This window comes from Vicugna pacos, chromosome 12, assembly GCF_048564905.1.
Source record: "Vicugna pacos chromosome 12, VicPac4, whole genome shotgun sequence".
Classification (NCBI taxonomy): Eukaryota; Metazoa; Chordata; class Mammalia; order Artiodactyla; family Camelidae; genus Vicugna; species Vicugna pacos.
In genome coordinates this window covers 56934387-56952210 of record NC_132998.1, presented here as the reverse complement: position 1 = coordinate 56952210, position 17824 = coordinate 56934387, and the positions used below count along the sequence as shown (strand labels likewise).

The 17824-nt window shown below is 48.1% G+C and overlaps 1 protein-coding gene across 2 annotated transcripts; it reads left to right on the top strand.

Annotated features, from left to right (window-relative positions):
- The first annotated feature begins 889 nt into the window (after nucleotides 1–889).
- On the top strand, nucleotides 890–15690 carry CIMIP4 (ciliary microtubule inner protein 4). Of its 2 annotated transcripts, XM_072973463.1 has the most exons (7): nucleotides 890–1010; nucleotides 1084–1183; nucleotides 4930–4989; nucleotides 7748–8181; nucleotides 10185–10329; nucleotides 15224–15334; nucleotides 15531–15690. In XM_072973463.1, exons 3-7 carry the CDS (start codon nucleotides 4968–4970, stop codon nucleotides 15620–15622), a joined length of 804 nt encoding a protein of 267 aa, XP_072829564.1. In that variant the 5' UTR covers nucleotides 890–1010; nucleotides 1084–1183; nucleotides 4930–4967; the 3' UTR covers nucleotides 15623–15690. The 2 variants fall into 2 exon arrangements, with proteins under 2 accessions (XP_072829564.1, XP_006207108.1); XM_006207046.4 differs by lacking the exon at nucleotides 1084–1183.
- The last annotated feature ends 2134 nt before the right edge of the window (nucleotides 15691–17824 follow it).

The window sequence follows — 17824 nt, the reverse complement described above, 5'->3', positions numbered from 1 at the left end:
ACAGTTCTGGAGGCTAGAAGTCCAAGATCAAGGTGCCGACAAATTTGGTTCCTGGTGAGAACTCTATTAACCCTAGCTGTTTCACATACAAGGAAAGTTCAGCTAAAGAACTTGGCCAAAGTTACTCTTCTAATAAGTGGCAGGCCCAGACTCTGGGGACCCCAAGTTTAACTATGCTCTGTGCCTCCTTGGGAGACCCTGAAAGGCTGGGCATGCAAGAGGCATTTCTTAACTCCCCAATCCCTCTCTCTTTCCCTGCCCTCAGCTGAGCAACAGCCAGGCAGGACCAAGCTTGTTCAGAACAAACTGCAGAAGTCATTCAACTTTGTTAATCTTCTGTAGCCCTTGTGGTTTAAGGGGAGGAGGGTAGACTCATGCTGTCCCACCTCTGCTCTAATTTTACCCCTGATCCCTTCACTCCCTGTTCAGGCAGCTCCAGGTGCATCTTTCTGTCCCCTCCCTACTCCTCTTGACCTAATTTATGCTCATAAGCACACCTGTACCTTTAATATTCCAGTCCCTTTTAAACTGTTAAACTCCTACACATCCTTCAAGATCCAGCTCAAACGGCCCTTCTGTGAGCCCCACCTCCTCTTCCCTAGACAAAACTAATCACCCTCTCTTCTTAATCCTTTGTAATCCTAAGAACATCCTTCACACTTGACAGCATCTGAGCCATCTGTGCCTGGCACACAGCCTGGCTCATGGTGGGTGCTCAGGGGACATTTTGAGTGGATGAGAATGAACAACACCTGAAGGCCCTTGCTGCCCCCTCAGTACTGACTCTTCCTAGCCTCTGTCCCCCAGGGTGGGTTTATCAGCCCTCTGAGGTAACAGAGCCCTGAGGACAGTGATCACCATGGCAACTCCAATAAAGGGGGAGGGCCACTCCTCAGCAACCATCCATTGGTCTCCAGCAGCAGTGGTGCAGCGCAGATCTGCACTCTTGGGCTTCAGCGCACACCAGGGTGGTTCACGTGTTTTCTAAAGTGATGAGAGAGAGTGGAGAGGTGAGGCGGGGACCCGGAGGTGGGTCAGGGATCTGCCAGGACACAGGACTTCATCTTCCTTCTTTCCATGCAGAGTTGCTCGTGAGTGGAGTGCCAGACCTAACAGGACCTACTTTCTCTCCCTCCTTGACTGACATCTCTTGGGGCCTTTCTCTCCAGATCAGAAACTGGCAGTGAGTCCACAGTTCTTTTCAAGGCAGTCCAGGCTGCTCTGGGCTGAGGGTGCCACTGGGGAGATGGGAGTGCTGTGGGCACATCAGGTGGGGGGCTGGGGATGGAGCACAGCGACAGGAGCAGAAAGTGAACTTGAAAGAGACAGAAGAAGTAGGGCTTGGTTTCAGCACCTGGGTGAGGTCCTGTTTCTTTTCTGAGCCTCGGTTTCTCCACTTGTGAAAGAGGGTGAGCTAATACTTTCTTTGAACACCTCACTGAGTTCTTGTGAAAGAGACTAATCAGCTAGATGTGAGAATGCTTAACATATGAGCTGTATTCGTTATCTCCGGCTGCGTAACAAATCACCCCAAACTCAGCGGCTTAATACAGCAACATTTATGATCTCATAGTTTTTGCGGGTCAGGAAAATCGATGTAGCTTCAACAGGTCATCTGTCTCAGAGTCTCTCATAGACTGTGATCAAGGTATCGGCTGGGGCTTCAGTCTCATCTCACAGCTCAACTAGAGAAGGACCCCTTTCCATGGCCACTCACATGGTAGGATTTGGTTACTCACAGATTATTATTATTATACAGTCAGTTACAATGTGTCAGTTTTGGGTGCACAGCACAATGTCCCAGACATGCATATACACACTTACATTCATTTTCATATTCTTTTTCATTAAAGGTTATTACAAGATATTGAATATAGTTCCCTGTACTCACAGATTACTAAACTGAGGGCCTCAGTTCCTCATGAGTTGGTGGCCAGAGGCCCTCAGCTCCTTGTCATGTAGGCTTCTCCAGAAGGCAGCTCACAACATGGAAGCTGCTTTCATCAATGCAAGAAAAGCCAGAGAGAGTGTGAACAAGATCGAAGTCACAGTCTTTTATAACGTCATCTTAGAAGTGGCATCCATCATTTTCACCGTATTCTATTGGTTAGAAGCAAGTCAGTAGATCCAGCCCATCCTCGAAGTGTTGGAATTATACAAGGGTGCCAATACCAAGGAATAGGGGTCATTAGGAGCCACGCCTACTGCCCACTGGGTCCACCCTGTAGCCTCCAATGATAAACATCCATTCCACACACAAAATACATTTTTCCCCTCCCAAGACCTCCAGAAGTCTCATCTTATTACAGCATCAGCTTACAATCTACAATCTCATCCTATAAATTGGGTCCAGGTGTGGATGAGCCTCCTTGGATGTCACTCTTCCCCATCAATAGCTCTGTGAAACTAAGCCATCTGCCCTGAACACACCCAACATACAATGGGGTGGCAGAAATGGGATAAGAGCTATAGACATTCCTGCTCAAAAATGAGGAAAACGGAGACACGAAGGAGTCATTGGTCCATAGCAATTCCGAAATCCAGCCAGGCGAATGCTGGACTTTCCTTGATTGGCCTCAAGTCCTGGAGGTAATTCTCCATGGCTCTCTGCTCTGCCATACGGACTGTCGCTTTCACTTACTGTGGTATCTTTTTGTTTGTTTATTTTTTGTTTTTTTGTTTTTTAAAGAAGCATGTGTTTGCAGCTGACTGCTTTTCTCAGACTGCTTTCTGCCGGTAGAATTTGGGAGTCCACTGGTCTCTCTCTTTTCATGTTGTACTGTTTCTGTCCCTTTCAGTCCAAGCTGGCAGTATTTTTGCCAACTTAGTTTTCTCGAAAGCTGTGAAACTTAGAGGTTCACTCCACTAGACAAAAGTCACATTAAGCTTCCAAGAGGCCCTATTGTTCCACTACGAGGATCCGTGAGTCATGTCTTTATCTCTTTAAAGGGCCCTTTGTGTGACTGAATAATACTCCAAGCTTTCCTCTTTCTAAGGGTTTAGCAGTCACACCCTTGGCTGCATTTTCCCAACAGTCCTCTGAAGCTATTTCTTAATTTTGGCATCTTTTGACATCTGGAGAGGATGAGAATTTCCAAAACGATTGAATTCTGTCTCCTTTTCTTTTAATAATCTTTCCTTCAATTTCTCTCTCTCCTCTCATGTTTCACTACAAACAGGAAGAAGAAACTGGGAGGCACCTTAAATATTTTGCTTGCAAATCTCCTTCACTAGATCACCCAATTTGATCTTTTTCCATCATGGTCCTCAAAATCCTTCCAGGCTCCACCTACTGCTTGGTTCCAAAGCCACTCCCACACTCTTAGGTATTTGTTACGGCAGCACTCCACTCCTGGTACCAAAATGTACATTCTCTACTGCTGCGTAAAAAATCTCATAAAGCTTAGTGACTGCAAATCATATGCTAAAAAAAAAAGGTACACATTTATTATCTCACAGTTTCTATGGATCAGGATGCTGGGTGTGGCTTGGCTCACGGTCTCCCACAGGCTATAATTAATGTGTTGGCTGGGCTGTGCTCATATCAAAGCTCAACTGGGGAAGAACCATTCAGGTGGCAGGATTCATTCAATTCTTTGAGGACTATTGGAACAAGATCTCTGGTCCTTATGGGCTTTTGGCCACCCTATGTTCCTGCCACGTGAGCCTCTCGCTAGGGCCACTCAAAACATGGTGGCTGCTTCCATCAGAACGAGCAAGCCAAGGAGATCCAGAGAGCAAGACAGAAGTCACTAACCTAACCTTGGATGTGACACTCTCTCACTTTTGTCTTCTTCTTTTGATCAGAAGCAAGTCACTAGGTCGATCCCACATTCATGGGTTGTGGGGCAACACAATACCAAGGGGATAAGGGTCATTAAGAGTCCTATCAGATGCTGCGTAATCACCAAACCACTAGGTGTCAGAATTAATAGGGTGTTTTGCTGGCAATTTTTCAAGAGAATAAAATTGATCTAGCTCTTAGCCTGCTCTGAGTTTACTAGCTGACAGACCTGCTGAGTGACCTCAGACAAGTCACTCCCTCTCTCTGGTTCTCAGTTTCTCTATCTGTAAAATAAAGAGATTGGATGAGCTAACCTCAAAGACCCCTTCCAGTTCTGCCTCGCCGCTTCTGTGCTTTCTTTATGACGAAGATATTTATTACTTACATCTGGGTGTCAAACATCCATTATACAATAAATTATTTTATTCATATTACAAAATTCATAAAAGCCTTTAAAAAACATGGGATAAAATAAGAGGCTATGAATAAGAAAAAGATCACCTAGGAAAAAGGAACACAAACCTGAAAGCTGCAGAGGCTTATGAAGAAGCCAGAGTTGGCCCTCAGATTTAACCCGAAAGCTTGTCCTTTAGAGGGAAGACTGAGATTTCCTCAGAGTCAGTTCCTGTATGGAGCTCTCCTCCACGTTGGCCAAGCTGGTTCTTTCCTTTGAAGGACCAGCTGGTAAGATGGGCAAAATCCTATTTGCAGGGAGGCAGATAGTCACCAGGATGGGGGGCTTGGGGTCACGCTCCCCTAGCTGGGGGTCTGCTGGGGGCTCCTAGGAGGGTGTTGGGTGGTGCAGAGGGGGGAGAAGATGGAAGAAAAAGATTGCCAAGGAGGAAGAGGAGCCCTGGGTCCTAGGCTGTTTGGGAGGGCCTTTGAGGCACTGGCTGTGGGGTGATGAGGGCTTTTCAGAGAGGGCACAGCCCACAGGGGTCCAGGAGACAGGCCCAGTGCTGGAGTGGTGGCTGGATGGGGCAGGGGGCGCTTTGGTGCTAGAAAGCCCTAGAAGCAGCATGGGGTGACCTCTGGCCAGTGGCTGGGCAGATGGCCACAGGCCTCCCTGTTCAGCCTTCAGTTCATCCTTGTTTACAGAGACTCTGTGTCACTTGAAACGACCGTATGTGTTTCTTTGTCTACAGGACTAAGCTCAGAATTGCCTGTCCCAGAGCAAGAGCCGATGGAGCTGGGCCACCAAGCAGGTAGGACAGGCCGACCAGGGACGCACTGAGCAGGGACAGGCTAAATGTACGTCCTCACACTAGCAAGTGATGTAGGACTCACTTTGCCCATTTTATAGTTGAAGGAAGGAAGTGGAGGAAGGGGGGCATTGCAGTGAGACTGTTAGGATGCCAGATGCAGACATTCATTCATTCATTCAACAAACAGCCCAAGAGGACCAAGGTTTGTCCACTTAGCTCGCTGTTATGTCCCCAGCACCTGGCACAAGGCTGACACACAGTAGGTGCTTGCACAAGGGGTGAACTGGTGAACACAGTGGCTCTCTGAACCAGAAGACGCAAGACACGGTCCTGGCCGTTACAGCTCCCCTAAAGGGCAGGTAGAGGGTGAGCAGACAATCACAATATGCCGCTCTTAGAGGAGGCGGGCAGGAGTACAGCCTGGGGGAAACGTGAGCTCGGATCCTGGAGTCCTGAGTCCTGCAGGCTCAGGAGGAACCCAGCCCTGTGCTGGGCCGCTGTCTTCCCATGAGCACAAGGAGGGGTTGTGGTTGATCAGATGGGTGCCGAGTGTTCTTAAAGCTCTCTGCCTCCATTCTTTTGAGAAGAGTCACCGTCCCCATCCTGGAAGCCTTAGTTGTCCTCGGAGGAGGTGCCCTTTTGTTTAGTTACCTGCTCGCTGGGGCAGAACCCAGGACAGGAGGGAGGGAAGGCAGTCTGTTCTCTGAGGGGCAGGTTTTTCCTCTGCCCTTTGTTTGGACAACAAAGGGGCAAGAACAGAATACTTTGACTTTAGCTCGATGGGCTGGTGATGGTGGGAGGAAGAAAGGCGAGGAGGAAGCAGGCAGGACTGGACCTCAGTCTTCCCCACTGCCCTGGGGAAGGGTCTGCAGCCCCTGACGCATGGGCAAAAGGAGTTTTTCCAGAGCATCACTGCTTGGTGGCAGCAGAGCAGGATCCGGTGAAAGTGCAATAAAAGCCCCAATGGCCAGCAAAGCCTGCCAGGGCCAGCAGCCTTCTCTGAAACAGAAACCTGGAACCATCTGAACGTCCACCCGTGGGGCAGCGGCTAAAGCCTGCGCAGTTTAAATGGAAAGTTAGGTCTATGTCTGTTGCTAAGTAGGTCCCTAAGGCATAGTGTTTGATTTTTAAACAGCAAGTTACAAAGCAATACATGGACTCCGATCTCATTTATAATCATGGGTGAAGCCAAACTGTGTATCTTTCAAGAGCGCTGGAGGATGCATCTAAAGTGCTTTTGGTGGGAAGCTCACCAAACAAATTCACAGCTATAACCTGGGATGGAGGACTGAGGGGATGGCTGTGTGTGAGGGGAAGGCAGGGATAGACTGAGCTTTATTTTGCACAGTAAGAAGGAATTTATATGCTACTCCAGGACTGTGTGAAATGTTATATACATGTGTATTTTAAGTTGCCATCCAGTGTGTTGAAAGATGCACTGTAACTACGTTACTCACCTATCACTGAGAAAGAAAACACTGCTGGTTAGACCAGGGCCCACTGGTTGTCAGATGCAGCCTGATGCCCAAGATGCTAACATGAGAAGAAAAGACATCTTAGAATTGATGAGATGCAGGGTGACCCTGGGTCTGACACCCCTGTAGTCACTTACTCATTCACTCCCTCACTGATGGACACCAGCACCATCTCCAATGCACAGGGCTCTCCGGTGGGTGCTGAGGGAGGCCCAGGACTGACTCACCTGTGGACCCTGCCTCAATGACGCCTCCCAAATACACACACATCAAGGAGAGGAAATGAGATGGTTTGCACTCACAAGGATGGAGAAAGGGAAAACTCAGAGATGCGTGGAGTGTGGTGGGGACAAAGTTGTGGAATTGAGAGGAGGCGTTGGCTCAGCCAGCTTGGAGTCGGTATCAGGGAGGACATCCTGGTGGGGCTTCACTGGAAGGAGCCAGTAGGATTTTTGACTTAGGGAAAAGGAGGGGCTGGCCTTCTAGGTAGCAGAACCAGCCCGGGGAAATGCTGGGAGGTGGGACATTGTAGGATATGGCAGGGGAGAAGCAGCAGTCTGTTTGGCTAGAGACAGGGATGGGTGATGAGAATCAGGAGATCTTCAGGCTGGGAGCAGGAGACTACCCCCCCCCACTCCCCAGAACTGGGAATCAGGGGCTGGACTATGGGTAGGAGGAGGGGAGGGGAGAGGTGGGGGTGTGAGAGCTGGGATGACACTGCTCCATTAGCTGGAGAATAGAGGAGGGGAGTTGGGTTGGGGAGAGGCTCTGAACGGGAAGCGAAGGCCAGCCCAATCCAGCTTGGGTACTTTCCAGCCATGCAACTCGGCCAAGCTGAGGAATGCCCTCTGCCAGCTTCCGTAGCTGCTAGCTCTCTTCACTGGACTGCTGGGGGGTTCAAGGTGGAGAAGGGGACGAAGCAAATGGAGCCCGGTTCACTAGAGCACAAAGACGTCACATTCCTTGCTGAAGGTTGCACAGCTAGCCTCAAGGTTAGACAGGCTGGGGCTGCAGCCCCTGTTGTCAAAAACAATGAGGGCTGATCTGTGCAGTCAGAGGCTTGGCAGGCCAAACTACCTTCTCTCTTTGTGTCTCCTCCTGATTTCTCATCCATGTTTCTGGTTCCTCTGACTTCTTTCTGTCCCCATCTTTCTGCTCTGGATCTCTGGGGCTCTCTGCCTCTCTGTTCCCCTTCCCTGTCCCCATTGCTGCCTTGCTTCCTGCCCTCCCTGTCTGCATTTGTCTGTCTGCCCTCTTTCCCTCTCTCTCTCTTCCCTGTGTAGGTACGACCACTTTGACCAGGGCCCAGCTGAACAACAACAAGGAAGGCGAGCAGGACATGGACCCCTGGAGAACTGCCCATCGCCCCCTGAATACGTCCAAGTTCAAGAACCAAGTCCCAGTCTCCCCGCAGCCATCCCTGTACCAGGGAGACAGCCCTCGAGGCAGCCCCCTCGGACAGGCCTCCATGGAGGAGATCCCGCCTCCACCCCCTACGGCCGTCAGCCAGGGCGCCCCCTGGAGGGACTCACAGCCTGGGTCCCCGAAGAAGGGGAGCTACAGACCCTCCTCGAGGGAGAGCAGGGCGAAGCCGTGCCAGGGGCTGGAGGAAGGCTCCAACACAGGGTCCCAGGGCCAGAGGAGCAGCAGCATCCCTAACAACATTCGTCACAAGTTCGGGAGCAACGTGGTGGACCAACTGGTCTCCGAGGAGCAGGTGTCAGAAGGGAGCATGGAGGTTAAGGGTGGTAAGAAGGTTACATGTGGGGACTTAGAAAGAGGATCCCTAAGGAAGCTGCTCTTGAGTTTAGAGTCCCTCTAATAGTATCATCAGAAAGCCCTGTTTACTGAGCACTTGCTATATGCCAGGCACTGTGCTCTATTTAAAATCGTCACATCTAGGCACTCCGTCTTCCCAATGGAGGAAGTACTATAAATGACCCCCAGCATGGATTAGCAGCTCAAGGCTTAGAGGGCTTAGGTAAGTTAACCAAACTTAACCAGCTGTGTGCGATGAGGCTCCGAACTGCTTAGCAGATTCCAGAGCCCTGGCCCTTAGTGACCTTGCAGTTATAACTCTGGTGCTTGAATAAGATGCTTTTAACTTAAGTCTCCTAAGGGGGACAGCATTGACTGGGAATCAGAAGACTTGGGTTCGAATCCCAGCTCTGCCCCTGAATACTGGGTGACTTTTCATAAGTCACTTCCCTCCTCTGGGCTCTAGTTTCTATACATCTGTAAAGTGAGACAGTTAGACTAGGTCTGGCTGGCAAATACATGGCGTGCCTTCCATAACTCTCCTAGCCTGCACTTGTGGCAGACATCACTAATCAATGCTGGCACTTTTCCGCACTTGATACATCATTCTAGGAACTTACTGCTGATCGACAGAAAGTTGAACTAAAACTCATCTGTCATTTCTAGTCAAGTGATCACCTGCTCTGACATTTTGGGATATATTTTCAAAGCCACCCTCTCAGCCCTTACAGTGACTACATTGTGCTGCAGGCCAAGCAGAAGTCACTGCTTCCTTTTTAACAGATGGTAAATCTGAGGCTCACAGAGGTGATATGATTTGCCTGGGGTCACACTGGGAAAGTAGAAGAAGACCCAGGCTCACAAAGGCTGTGGGCGTGGTCCCTTTCCACTTTGTCTTCCTAAGGTGGTATGCCCCCCCACCCCGGCCACCTGCTAGTCTGGGAGGTCACAACCCTAAATGCCCTGCCCCACTTGGAGGATCTTGTCCCAGTCTGAGGTTGGCTGTGTGGTCACTATCTCTCTCTGCCCCTCTTGGCTTTGGGAAGGTGTCACTTCTCTCTTTGGCCATCATAATCCTGGACTTGAACCAAGAGATCTGATTCTTCTGTCGCTGTGTTCCAGATCACAAGTGTCATCAATCCAGCAAATTTCAGCACTGGAAGCTACTTCAAGGCCATCACTGGGGGTGGGGGTGTATAGCTCAGTGGTAGAGTGCATGCTTAACGTGCGTAAGGCCTTGGGTCCAAACCCCAATACTTCCGTCAAAAAATAAATAAATAAACCCAACCCTCCCCCACCCAAAAAGAATCAAAAGTAAAGCTAGAAATACGTTTAAAAAAAAAAAAGACATCCAATTCTTCCCTACCCCCATTTTACAAGTAGGAAAACTGAGGCCTAGAGGGCAGCAGAGCGTGCTCAAATCAGCAGCTGGTATATGTTAGAGTTGGGACTCCTACCTAGGTTTCATGGCTCCTAGGCCTGGGCTCAACCACTCTGGGCCTCAGTTTCCCCATTGGTATGAGGAAGTAGTTGGCCCTGGTGAGATCTAAGAAGCCACCTAGAGCTGACCTGTGTGATGCCTCCGTGGTGGGCGGGGCAAGCCAGGGCTGTGTGAGTCCCTGTCCTGAGGCCCAGGTTCCTTACTTAGAAAATGCAAGAATAATACCCTCTGAGAAAGGCATTTGATGCTGTTCCAAAGTAAGTGCCCAAGGCAGGGAGGAGATTTCCTGATCGCTATCGTTCTTGATCCCCCAGGCCTGTGTGGGAGGTGGGATGGTGTGGGAGGGTGGACCGCTTTCAGCTGTGCCAGCTCCCAGGCCTGGGAGCTGGGTGACGGCTGCAGGCTGAGGGTGGGATGGGGGTGGGGAGGGCCAGGTCAGAGGAAGGCCGAATTAGAGGGGAAACTTGGGATTTGACCCTGCTTCTCTAGCCTTTGTGTCTCCTCCCTCCCTCCCTACTCAGGCTCGAAGGGCCATTGGTGAAGCCTTCGAGGGCCGAAAGAGGACAAATTCCTGGGCCAGCAGGATCCAGAGTCCCAAGCAAATCACCTCCATCTTTTCAGACTACTACGATCTGGGCTTCAACATGCGGTCAAACTTGTTTCAAGGTCAGGCGGAAGGGCACGGTGCTGGGGGTGCCCGCGAACACCCACGGCCCCCAAGGCCTTTGGGATGTCGATCCCTTCCTAAGCCCCAAAGGAAATCTTAAGACCCCAGAATACATCCCCAGGGACACTCATTTCACAGCTACCAAGGGCCTCCACCACGCCGGGCCTGTGCTGAGTGCTGGGACTGTCCAATCCCCTGGCAAGTCTGTCCTCACTGCAGACACTCCATCCCTGCGGGCAGTCAGCCCCTCACCCCCTGTACCTTGGTGTCCTAATCTGCCAAGAGGAGGCCTGGGCACCCCTGGCCTGGCTACTTTTGGTCACAGTGACAACATCACGCTTCCTGGGTTCAAAGCTCGGCTCAGCTGATGGATGTGGCCTCAGGCAGGATCCTTAACCTCTCCGAGCCTCAGCCTGTCTCCTTGGCACAATGGGGCTAGTAACCCGGCAGGATTCTGTGAAGAGTTGCATGGAGCCCCTATGCCCGCAGCACATAGTGGGTCCATAGTAGGTGATGGGCTAGCATTTCTCTTTCCCAGAGCCCAGTGGTGGCACTTCTGGATCAAAGCGTGGGTTGGAGGTCCGGACATCTGCAGTGTGTCCTGTGGGTCCCCCGCGTCCTGTTTGTCAGGGGAGCGCTTTTCGCTCCAATTCAAAGGCAGATGAGAAACGGTTGGCCCAGAACCTCTGCAGTAGTAGGAGGTAGATCTGAAACTCAAATCCAGGTTTTTCTTCTGCCGCCAAAGCCCCAAAGCTTCCTGGCACTGGGTCACCTGTCAGTCTATGACCCTGTTCCCAAGGGTTTAAACGATTGCTGGGGTGGGGGCCTCCCGTCAACCAGCAGCTGCTTCCCTCTGGTCCCACGTTCTAGTTCGACCTCATTGCAAAAGGTCATGTCTCTTGTCCTCTTCTTCCCTCCCCCCTTACTCCATGCCTTCTCTAGTGCCCCCAGGGCCTGGCAGCCCTCCTACCTAGCTCAGATCTCCATCATCCAAGGAACCAGGCAGCCACTGGAACCTTTCTGGGTTTTCCTTTCAGCTGGAGAAGAGGGTGGTGCTGGAGAAGGGAAGAGAGAATACAGTTCAGATTGTCCTGTTCTGGGCCTTGGGAACCGATCTTCTACTTGTGGCTTTAACAGTCATCACCCAATAGTTCATACATACGTCTTTATATGGTGATGTCTCTGTAAATATAAAAGAATGATATAAAAAGCATGTGTGTACCCGTCATCCTGAGCAGCACAGCTGTGCCAAGGGGATGCTGGAGCTGGTGTGTACCAACTTGCACCAGGTTCTAAGAGTTAACTGTTCAATTTTACTGAACTGGTTGGTATCACAATGCTATCTTAAAATTGGCCATGGTAGTACAGTTGACCCTTGAACAATGGGAGAGTCAGGGGCACTGTCCCCCAACAGTCAGTCAAAAATATGAGTACTGCCTCAAAAACAAAGGAACTGACAAATGATTCACCCAAGAGCAGGAAGCTGAGACAGGCAGGATGGAATCAGGACTCAAACCTCAGTTCTTTTGATTCCACAGACTGTGATCTCTAATCAAACACAAACTTCCCCTCACACCTAGTTAATTTTTAAAGATCCACCAAAGGAAAATACAGGTACTATATTGATGGAACAAAAAATATGTGTATAGGTGGACCCATGCAGTTCAAGGGTCAACTGTATTTACACTCCAGAAATTGGCAAGTGCTACAAACGAGGGCGTTGCCTTCACCACCTGGCTGTCAGTGTCCCCTCCCCACCCTGCCCGCCGTTTCCCACCTGCCCAGGTTGGTCTTTGCACTTGCTGTCCCATGCTAGGGAGGTGCTTATAGCTGGATAGATGTGAGGGGGAGGGAATCAGGGAGGAAATGGGCTAGATGGGGAAGGCCACTGGAAGGTCTTTTCTCTTAGTGAGATGGGAAGCCAAGGAAGGGTCTCAAGCAGAGAATGACATTGTTTGACTTAGGTTAAAGAATCACTCCAGTTGCTATGTTGAGAATAGATGTAGGGGAACTGGGGCGGAAATAAGGAGACCAGTGAGGAAGTGAAAGCAAAAATCCAGGTGGGGTAAATGAAGGGGGCTTGGTCTCGGGAGCAGGGCTGGTGCACCGCAGGACTCTGGTGGGCACCATTGTGCAATATGGCAGCCCAGAGAGGTAATGGTGAAGGTGGCCTGGGTATTTGTGTAAGACAGAGCAAATGGAGTATGGTGATGAATGAATCTGGGGTGTGAGTGAGAGGAATTAAGGTTGGTGTTGAGGATTTTGACCTGAACAGCTGAAAGGATGGAATTGCTATTTACTGCAATAGAGAAGGTTCTAGGAGGAATGAAGAAATCCTATGCCAACCAGATATCAGACTACTTAAAATAACCTGAAAATTAAAGTCATAATCTTTTATCTGCTGAGTCATAAAGATAATCTTTTATATAGTCTTCTAAAATATTTACTTTTGCTTATCACATTGACATCTTTAATCCACCTGGAGCTGATTTCTGTTTTTAGTGTGAAGCAGGGATTCATTTTAAATTCCTCCTTTGTGTGGATTACCAATTGTCTCAGTACTTTTTGTTGAATAATCTCTTCTCCCCTCCTTGACCTGCAGTGGGAGTATCCTTCAAATTTCCCTACGTGCATAGATCAGTTTCCAGGCTCTCTATTCTGCCCATGGGTCTAATATTACACTTTTAATTATCAGGGTATATAAGTAATCTGACACCTGGTTTGACAGTCCCCACTCCCCACCCCGCCTCCACCACTACCACCACCACCACCACCACCAGCTAATGTCTTAACTGTTCTAGGATCTTTGCTCTTCCATATAAATTCTAGAATCAGCTTGTAATTTCCATGACAAACTCTGTTGGCATTTTGACTGGAAGTACATTGAATCCACAGCTCAATTTAGGGATGGTTGTCAGCTTTATGATAGTGAATTTTCCAATCCATGAATATGGTCTACATCTTCATTAATTTAAATCTTCTTTTAATATCTGTCAATGACATTTTGTAGTTTTTTCCTATAAAGATGATGCAGTATTTTGTTAGGCTTATTTAGAAGAATATTTATTTATTGCTGCTTATTGCTAATGGTATCTTTCTAAAAATCACATTTTCTAACTTTGCTGTCTGTATACACAGAGGCATTTTAATTGTTGCACATTAATCCTATATCCAAAAGCCTTACTCAGCTCACCTATTAGTTCCAATAATTTGTAATTCTTTGGGACTTCTTTGTAATAATAATAATAATGGCTAGATTTATGCCTAGCATGTAAAATGTGCCAGGCACTGCTCTAAGCACTTTATATACATTTTAATTTTCACAAGAACCTTATGCAGTTAAGTGCTGTAATTCTGTATTTGTCTAATGCAGCAGGCTCACCGATTATTTCTATACAAATCTTCTAACTCCTTGTTAAAATTCTTTGCTTGATTTATTACTTACAAAAAGATATGCGTGTAAGTTTTTTCCCTGTGATAGCAGATTTGTCAATTTCTCACTGCTGCTCTGTCAAATTGGCTTTACCTATTTTGAGATTATTCCAATGTGGCTAGTTTAGAATTATTACATCACCTGAATGAAATGCAATTGTTTTATTTCTCATAGTGCTTCTGCCTTACAGTCTATTTTGTCCACTATCAAAAAAGTGTGATCAGGTTTGCTTTTTCATGGTACATCTTTTTCTATATTTCCATGTTTAGCCTCTCGCTGTGCCCTTTTATTGTAAGGTCATAGGAATAAATCCAAATATAGCAGCAATTAGAATAAATATAAGTGGAGTAAGTCAATAAATATTATTTAAAGCATATTTACAACAAAAGGCCTTTTTCATATTTTCCACATCTTTATTTCCCCCTCTCTGTGCTGTATTTTAATTTCTTTAGATATGTCTCTAGTTTACCATATTTTCTGAGCTGTACCTAATTAGAGATTTTACCTGTCCATTGAATTTGTTTTTAAATGTTATGATGGCAACTTTTAAACTTAGAGAGACTAGTTTAATAAATAGGTGGCTTATCATCCAGCTTCAACAATTATTAATATATGACTAATCTTGGTTTATCTTTTCTCCCACCCATCTATCCACCCTGACCCCAGATTATTTTGAAGCAAATCCCAGGCCTCTCTGATCATTCACTGAACTTATCTTTCAACTATTATATGTTTAATTTCCAAAATTCCATTTGCTTCTTTCACTAATCTGTTTGTTCTTTCTAGGTACTATTTTATTCTTTGCTTATAGTTTTAGTTATCTTTTTCCTGACTTCACACATTATACTTATTGTTTGTTTGTTTTTGGTGAGGGGAGGAGGTAATTAGGTTTTATTTTTTTTTAATGGAGGTACTGGGGATTGAACCCAGGACCTTGTGCATGCTAAGCATACACTCTACCACTGAGCTATACTGTCCCCCAACACATTATACTTATTTTATATTCTGCAACTGATCATTCATGTCTTCACTATCTTTTGGAATTTGGTCCTCTGTGTGATTCTATGGACTCTTGATCATGTTAGCTTATTTCTTTGTGTGTGTGTTTTAACTTTACACACGGACATGAACATTTTCTGAAAATACAGGGATCTATTGCCACATGCCAGATGTTCCAATGAATGTAATCTTCCCAGCCTTGCAAGAACATTTTATTACTTTGAATAGATGAAGAGACCAAAGTTCTGAGAGGTTAAAAACTTACCTGAGGTCATACTGTTCATAAATGATGGAGCTTGGGTTTGAGCCCAGGCCAGCCTCCCTCTACCTTGCCCTCCCCAGTCCCCTGCCTTCCCACAATCCACCATCCATAGGGGAAACTGACACCCAGACATGAACCCTGGAGTACCTGACTTCTGTTGACTTAGGGCTTCTGGGAATTTCTTCATGGGGTTTCACAGGAGCCCCACAGGAGACGAAGAGCCTCATGAAGGCCTCCTACACCCCCGAGGTGATTGAGAAATCAGTGAGGGACATAGAGCACTGGCATGGCAGGAAGACGGATGATCTGGGTAGGTGGACAGCTTGGGGTATGGGAAGTGGGCACTCCCTAGGCAGGGTGTGCTGGCCCCATGGTCCCGAGGGAAACCAGAGCAGTAGATAATAGCCCTGGGGTGGGCCTGGAAGACATATGGGTTACTACTGGGGCCTGGACACTTCAGAGATCCTCTGGATGATCTGCGCTGGCTCCTTCTCTGCTCTCTGCAGGACGGTGGCACCAGAAAAATGCAATGAACATGAACTTGCAGAAAGCACTGGATGAAAAAGAAAAGAGCAAAAACAAGAGCTCGAAGTACTAGATACAACCTAGAAGAGGTGCCCTCCGCCCAGAGAAAGTGCTACCAATAAAGGAAGGCACACATGTGAACCATCTCTGCTTGGTGCCGCTCTTTAGGTTGGGGGCGGGGTGGGGGGTGTGCAGTGCTGGAGAGACCAACTGCCAGAATGGAAGCCCTGAAAACTGCCCCCACCCCAGCCCTTCCCCCTGGACACACACACACACACACACACACACACACACACACACACACACCCCGTACCTTCCCCTCACAATCCCGGAAGGGACATGAGAGCTGAGTGGAACTCCGCTCAAGCCCAAGATGTCTTGCCCTGTGTGGAGGGTCCTGTAGCAGACACCGCTGGGTCTTACCCTGCATGACCTCCCTGGCAGAAGCCCAATTATTTCCAGACATCGATTCCTTCCCCAAGAACCCAGGGACTTCGGGAGAACTGGCCACGCCCCCTCACCCTCCAATCCAGGGATAGTTTTGATTGGGAGCAAATGATCCTAACTCCTCCCCCTACACACAAAGTGATTGGTTCAGAAAAGGGCATGTGACTCGATTTGGGCCAATGAGATGCAAGGGAAGGTGCAGCTGTGTGGCGCCTTCTGGGAAATTCATTTCTCTACCGGGAAAGCTTGGGAGTGCTCCTCACTCCTGTTTTACTGATTGAGGAGCCATGCCCTGCAGACTCCCTGTGAACGGAGGATGCAGACACTGCAGCGCAATCTGGGTCCTCCATGGCCTCACTGAGCTGCTCCGCATACCTGGCCAGACTCTGTTTCCCCTATCCCCAACTCCAACTTCTTATAATGTGCATCTGGGCATCTTCTCATTCTTTAAGCCAAACTTATCTTTAACTGATAAGGGACCCTGGTAACAACAGGAGAGGGACCTGGGAATTGGGGCTCCAGAGAAGAATCCCCCAGAGAAAGGGTTCCAGGTTAGACAGCCATACCTACCATCTGATCCTGAAGCTTATTGCCTGCAGGGTCTCCAAGTCACAGCACATCCCACCCCAGATCACTGACTTGCACTCTCAGAGCACGCACTGCTCGTGGGTTATTTATTATTTGCTGTGTTCCAAATCAACCAAAAAATCTAGTAACTTAAAATGACCATAATCATTTATTTGCTTATGATTGTGCAGTTTGAGCAGGGCTCAGTGGGTGTGGCTCATTTCTGCTCCATGTAGCTGTGACAATGACTGCTTCTCTCGTGCCCGATGCCCGAGCTAGGGGCTGGTTGGGCATCACTCTCTCTTGTGAGGCCTCTCCTCGTGGACTTCTTCCTGCCATGGTGACTGGGTTCCAAGAAGGAGCCTCTCAAGGAGACAAGATTCAGTGTGTAAGACCTTATCACGCCTTGCACTGGCTTGTTAATTTCCTTGTAGTAAAAAGACATACGGTCAAGCCAGGGTTATAATGGAAGAGGCTGCACAAGAGTGTTCTTATGCACAGGTGTAGGTCACTGGGGACTCACCACGGTAACAGTCTACCATGTGAGCATGACGCTCGAAAAATCAAAAGGAAAGAGACTTCCCCTTCTCCTACAGAAGGCATTGGAGCAGAACGCAGTACAGAGTGGTGACTTTGGCTTGATTTAATAATCATTGAGTACCTAACTATGTGTAAGGTGCTGAGTTCAGCTCAACTTCTTTATTGAGTACCTGATTTCCATAAGAAACTGTTCTTGTGCTGGAGAAACCAAACTTCATCTTATTGAGGAGGTCCCATCTGCTCATCACATGTAGCAATTAAAAAAAATGAGCCATGCAGAGTATTGCAGCGAAAGCAGACCCCACCCTGTCCTGATGTGGAAATTGTAATTAGTCAGATTCATATAAGTATATGCCATGTGCTTTATGTGCACAATCTTATTTCATCCTTACCCCAGTCCTCAAAGCTATTATCATCCTCTTTATGAAGATGAGGAAACTGAGGCTTGGAGAGGTCAAGTAAATTGCCCAGATTATCCCCATAGGAAGCTGGGATTGAAAACCCAGGAATTTCTGATCAAAGCCATTATCTGCTGTACCAGACAATCATACTGTCATGTGAACAGATAGGTAGTGAACGCCACGAACACTCGGCCCTGTTAGACACCATGGGGGATCAGTGGTATGAACTCTGTACTGTCCTTGTCCTCAAGGGGATAGTCTGCAAAGGACTGATGTGGAAGGAGCTGGTTTTGAGGTTCATCCACCCATCTGACGAGCTT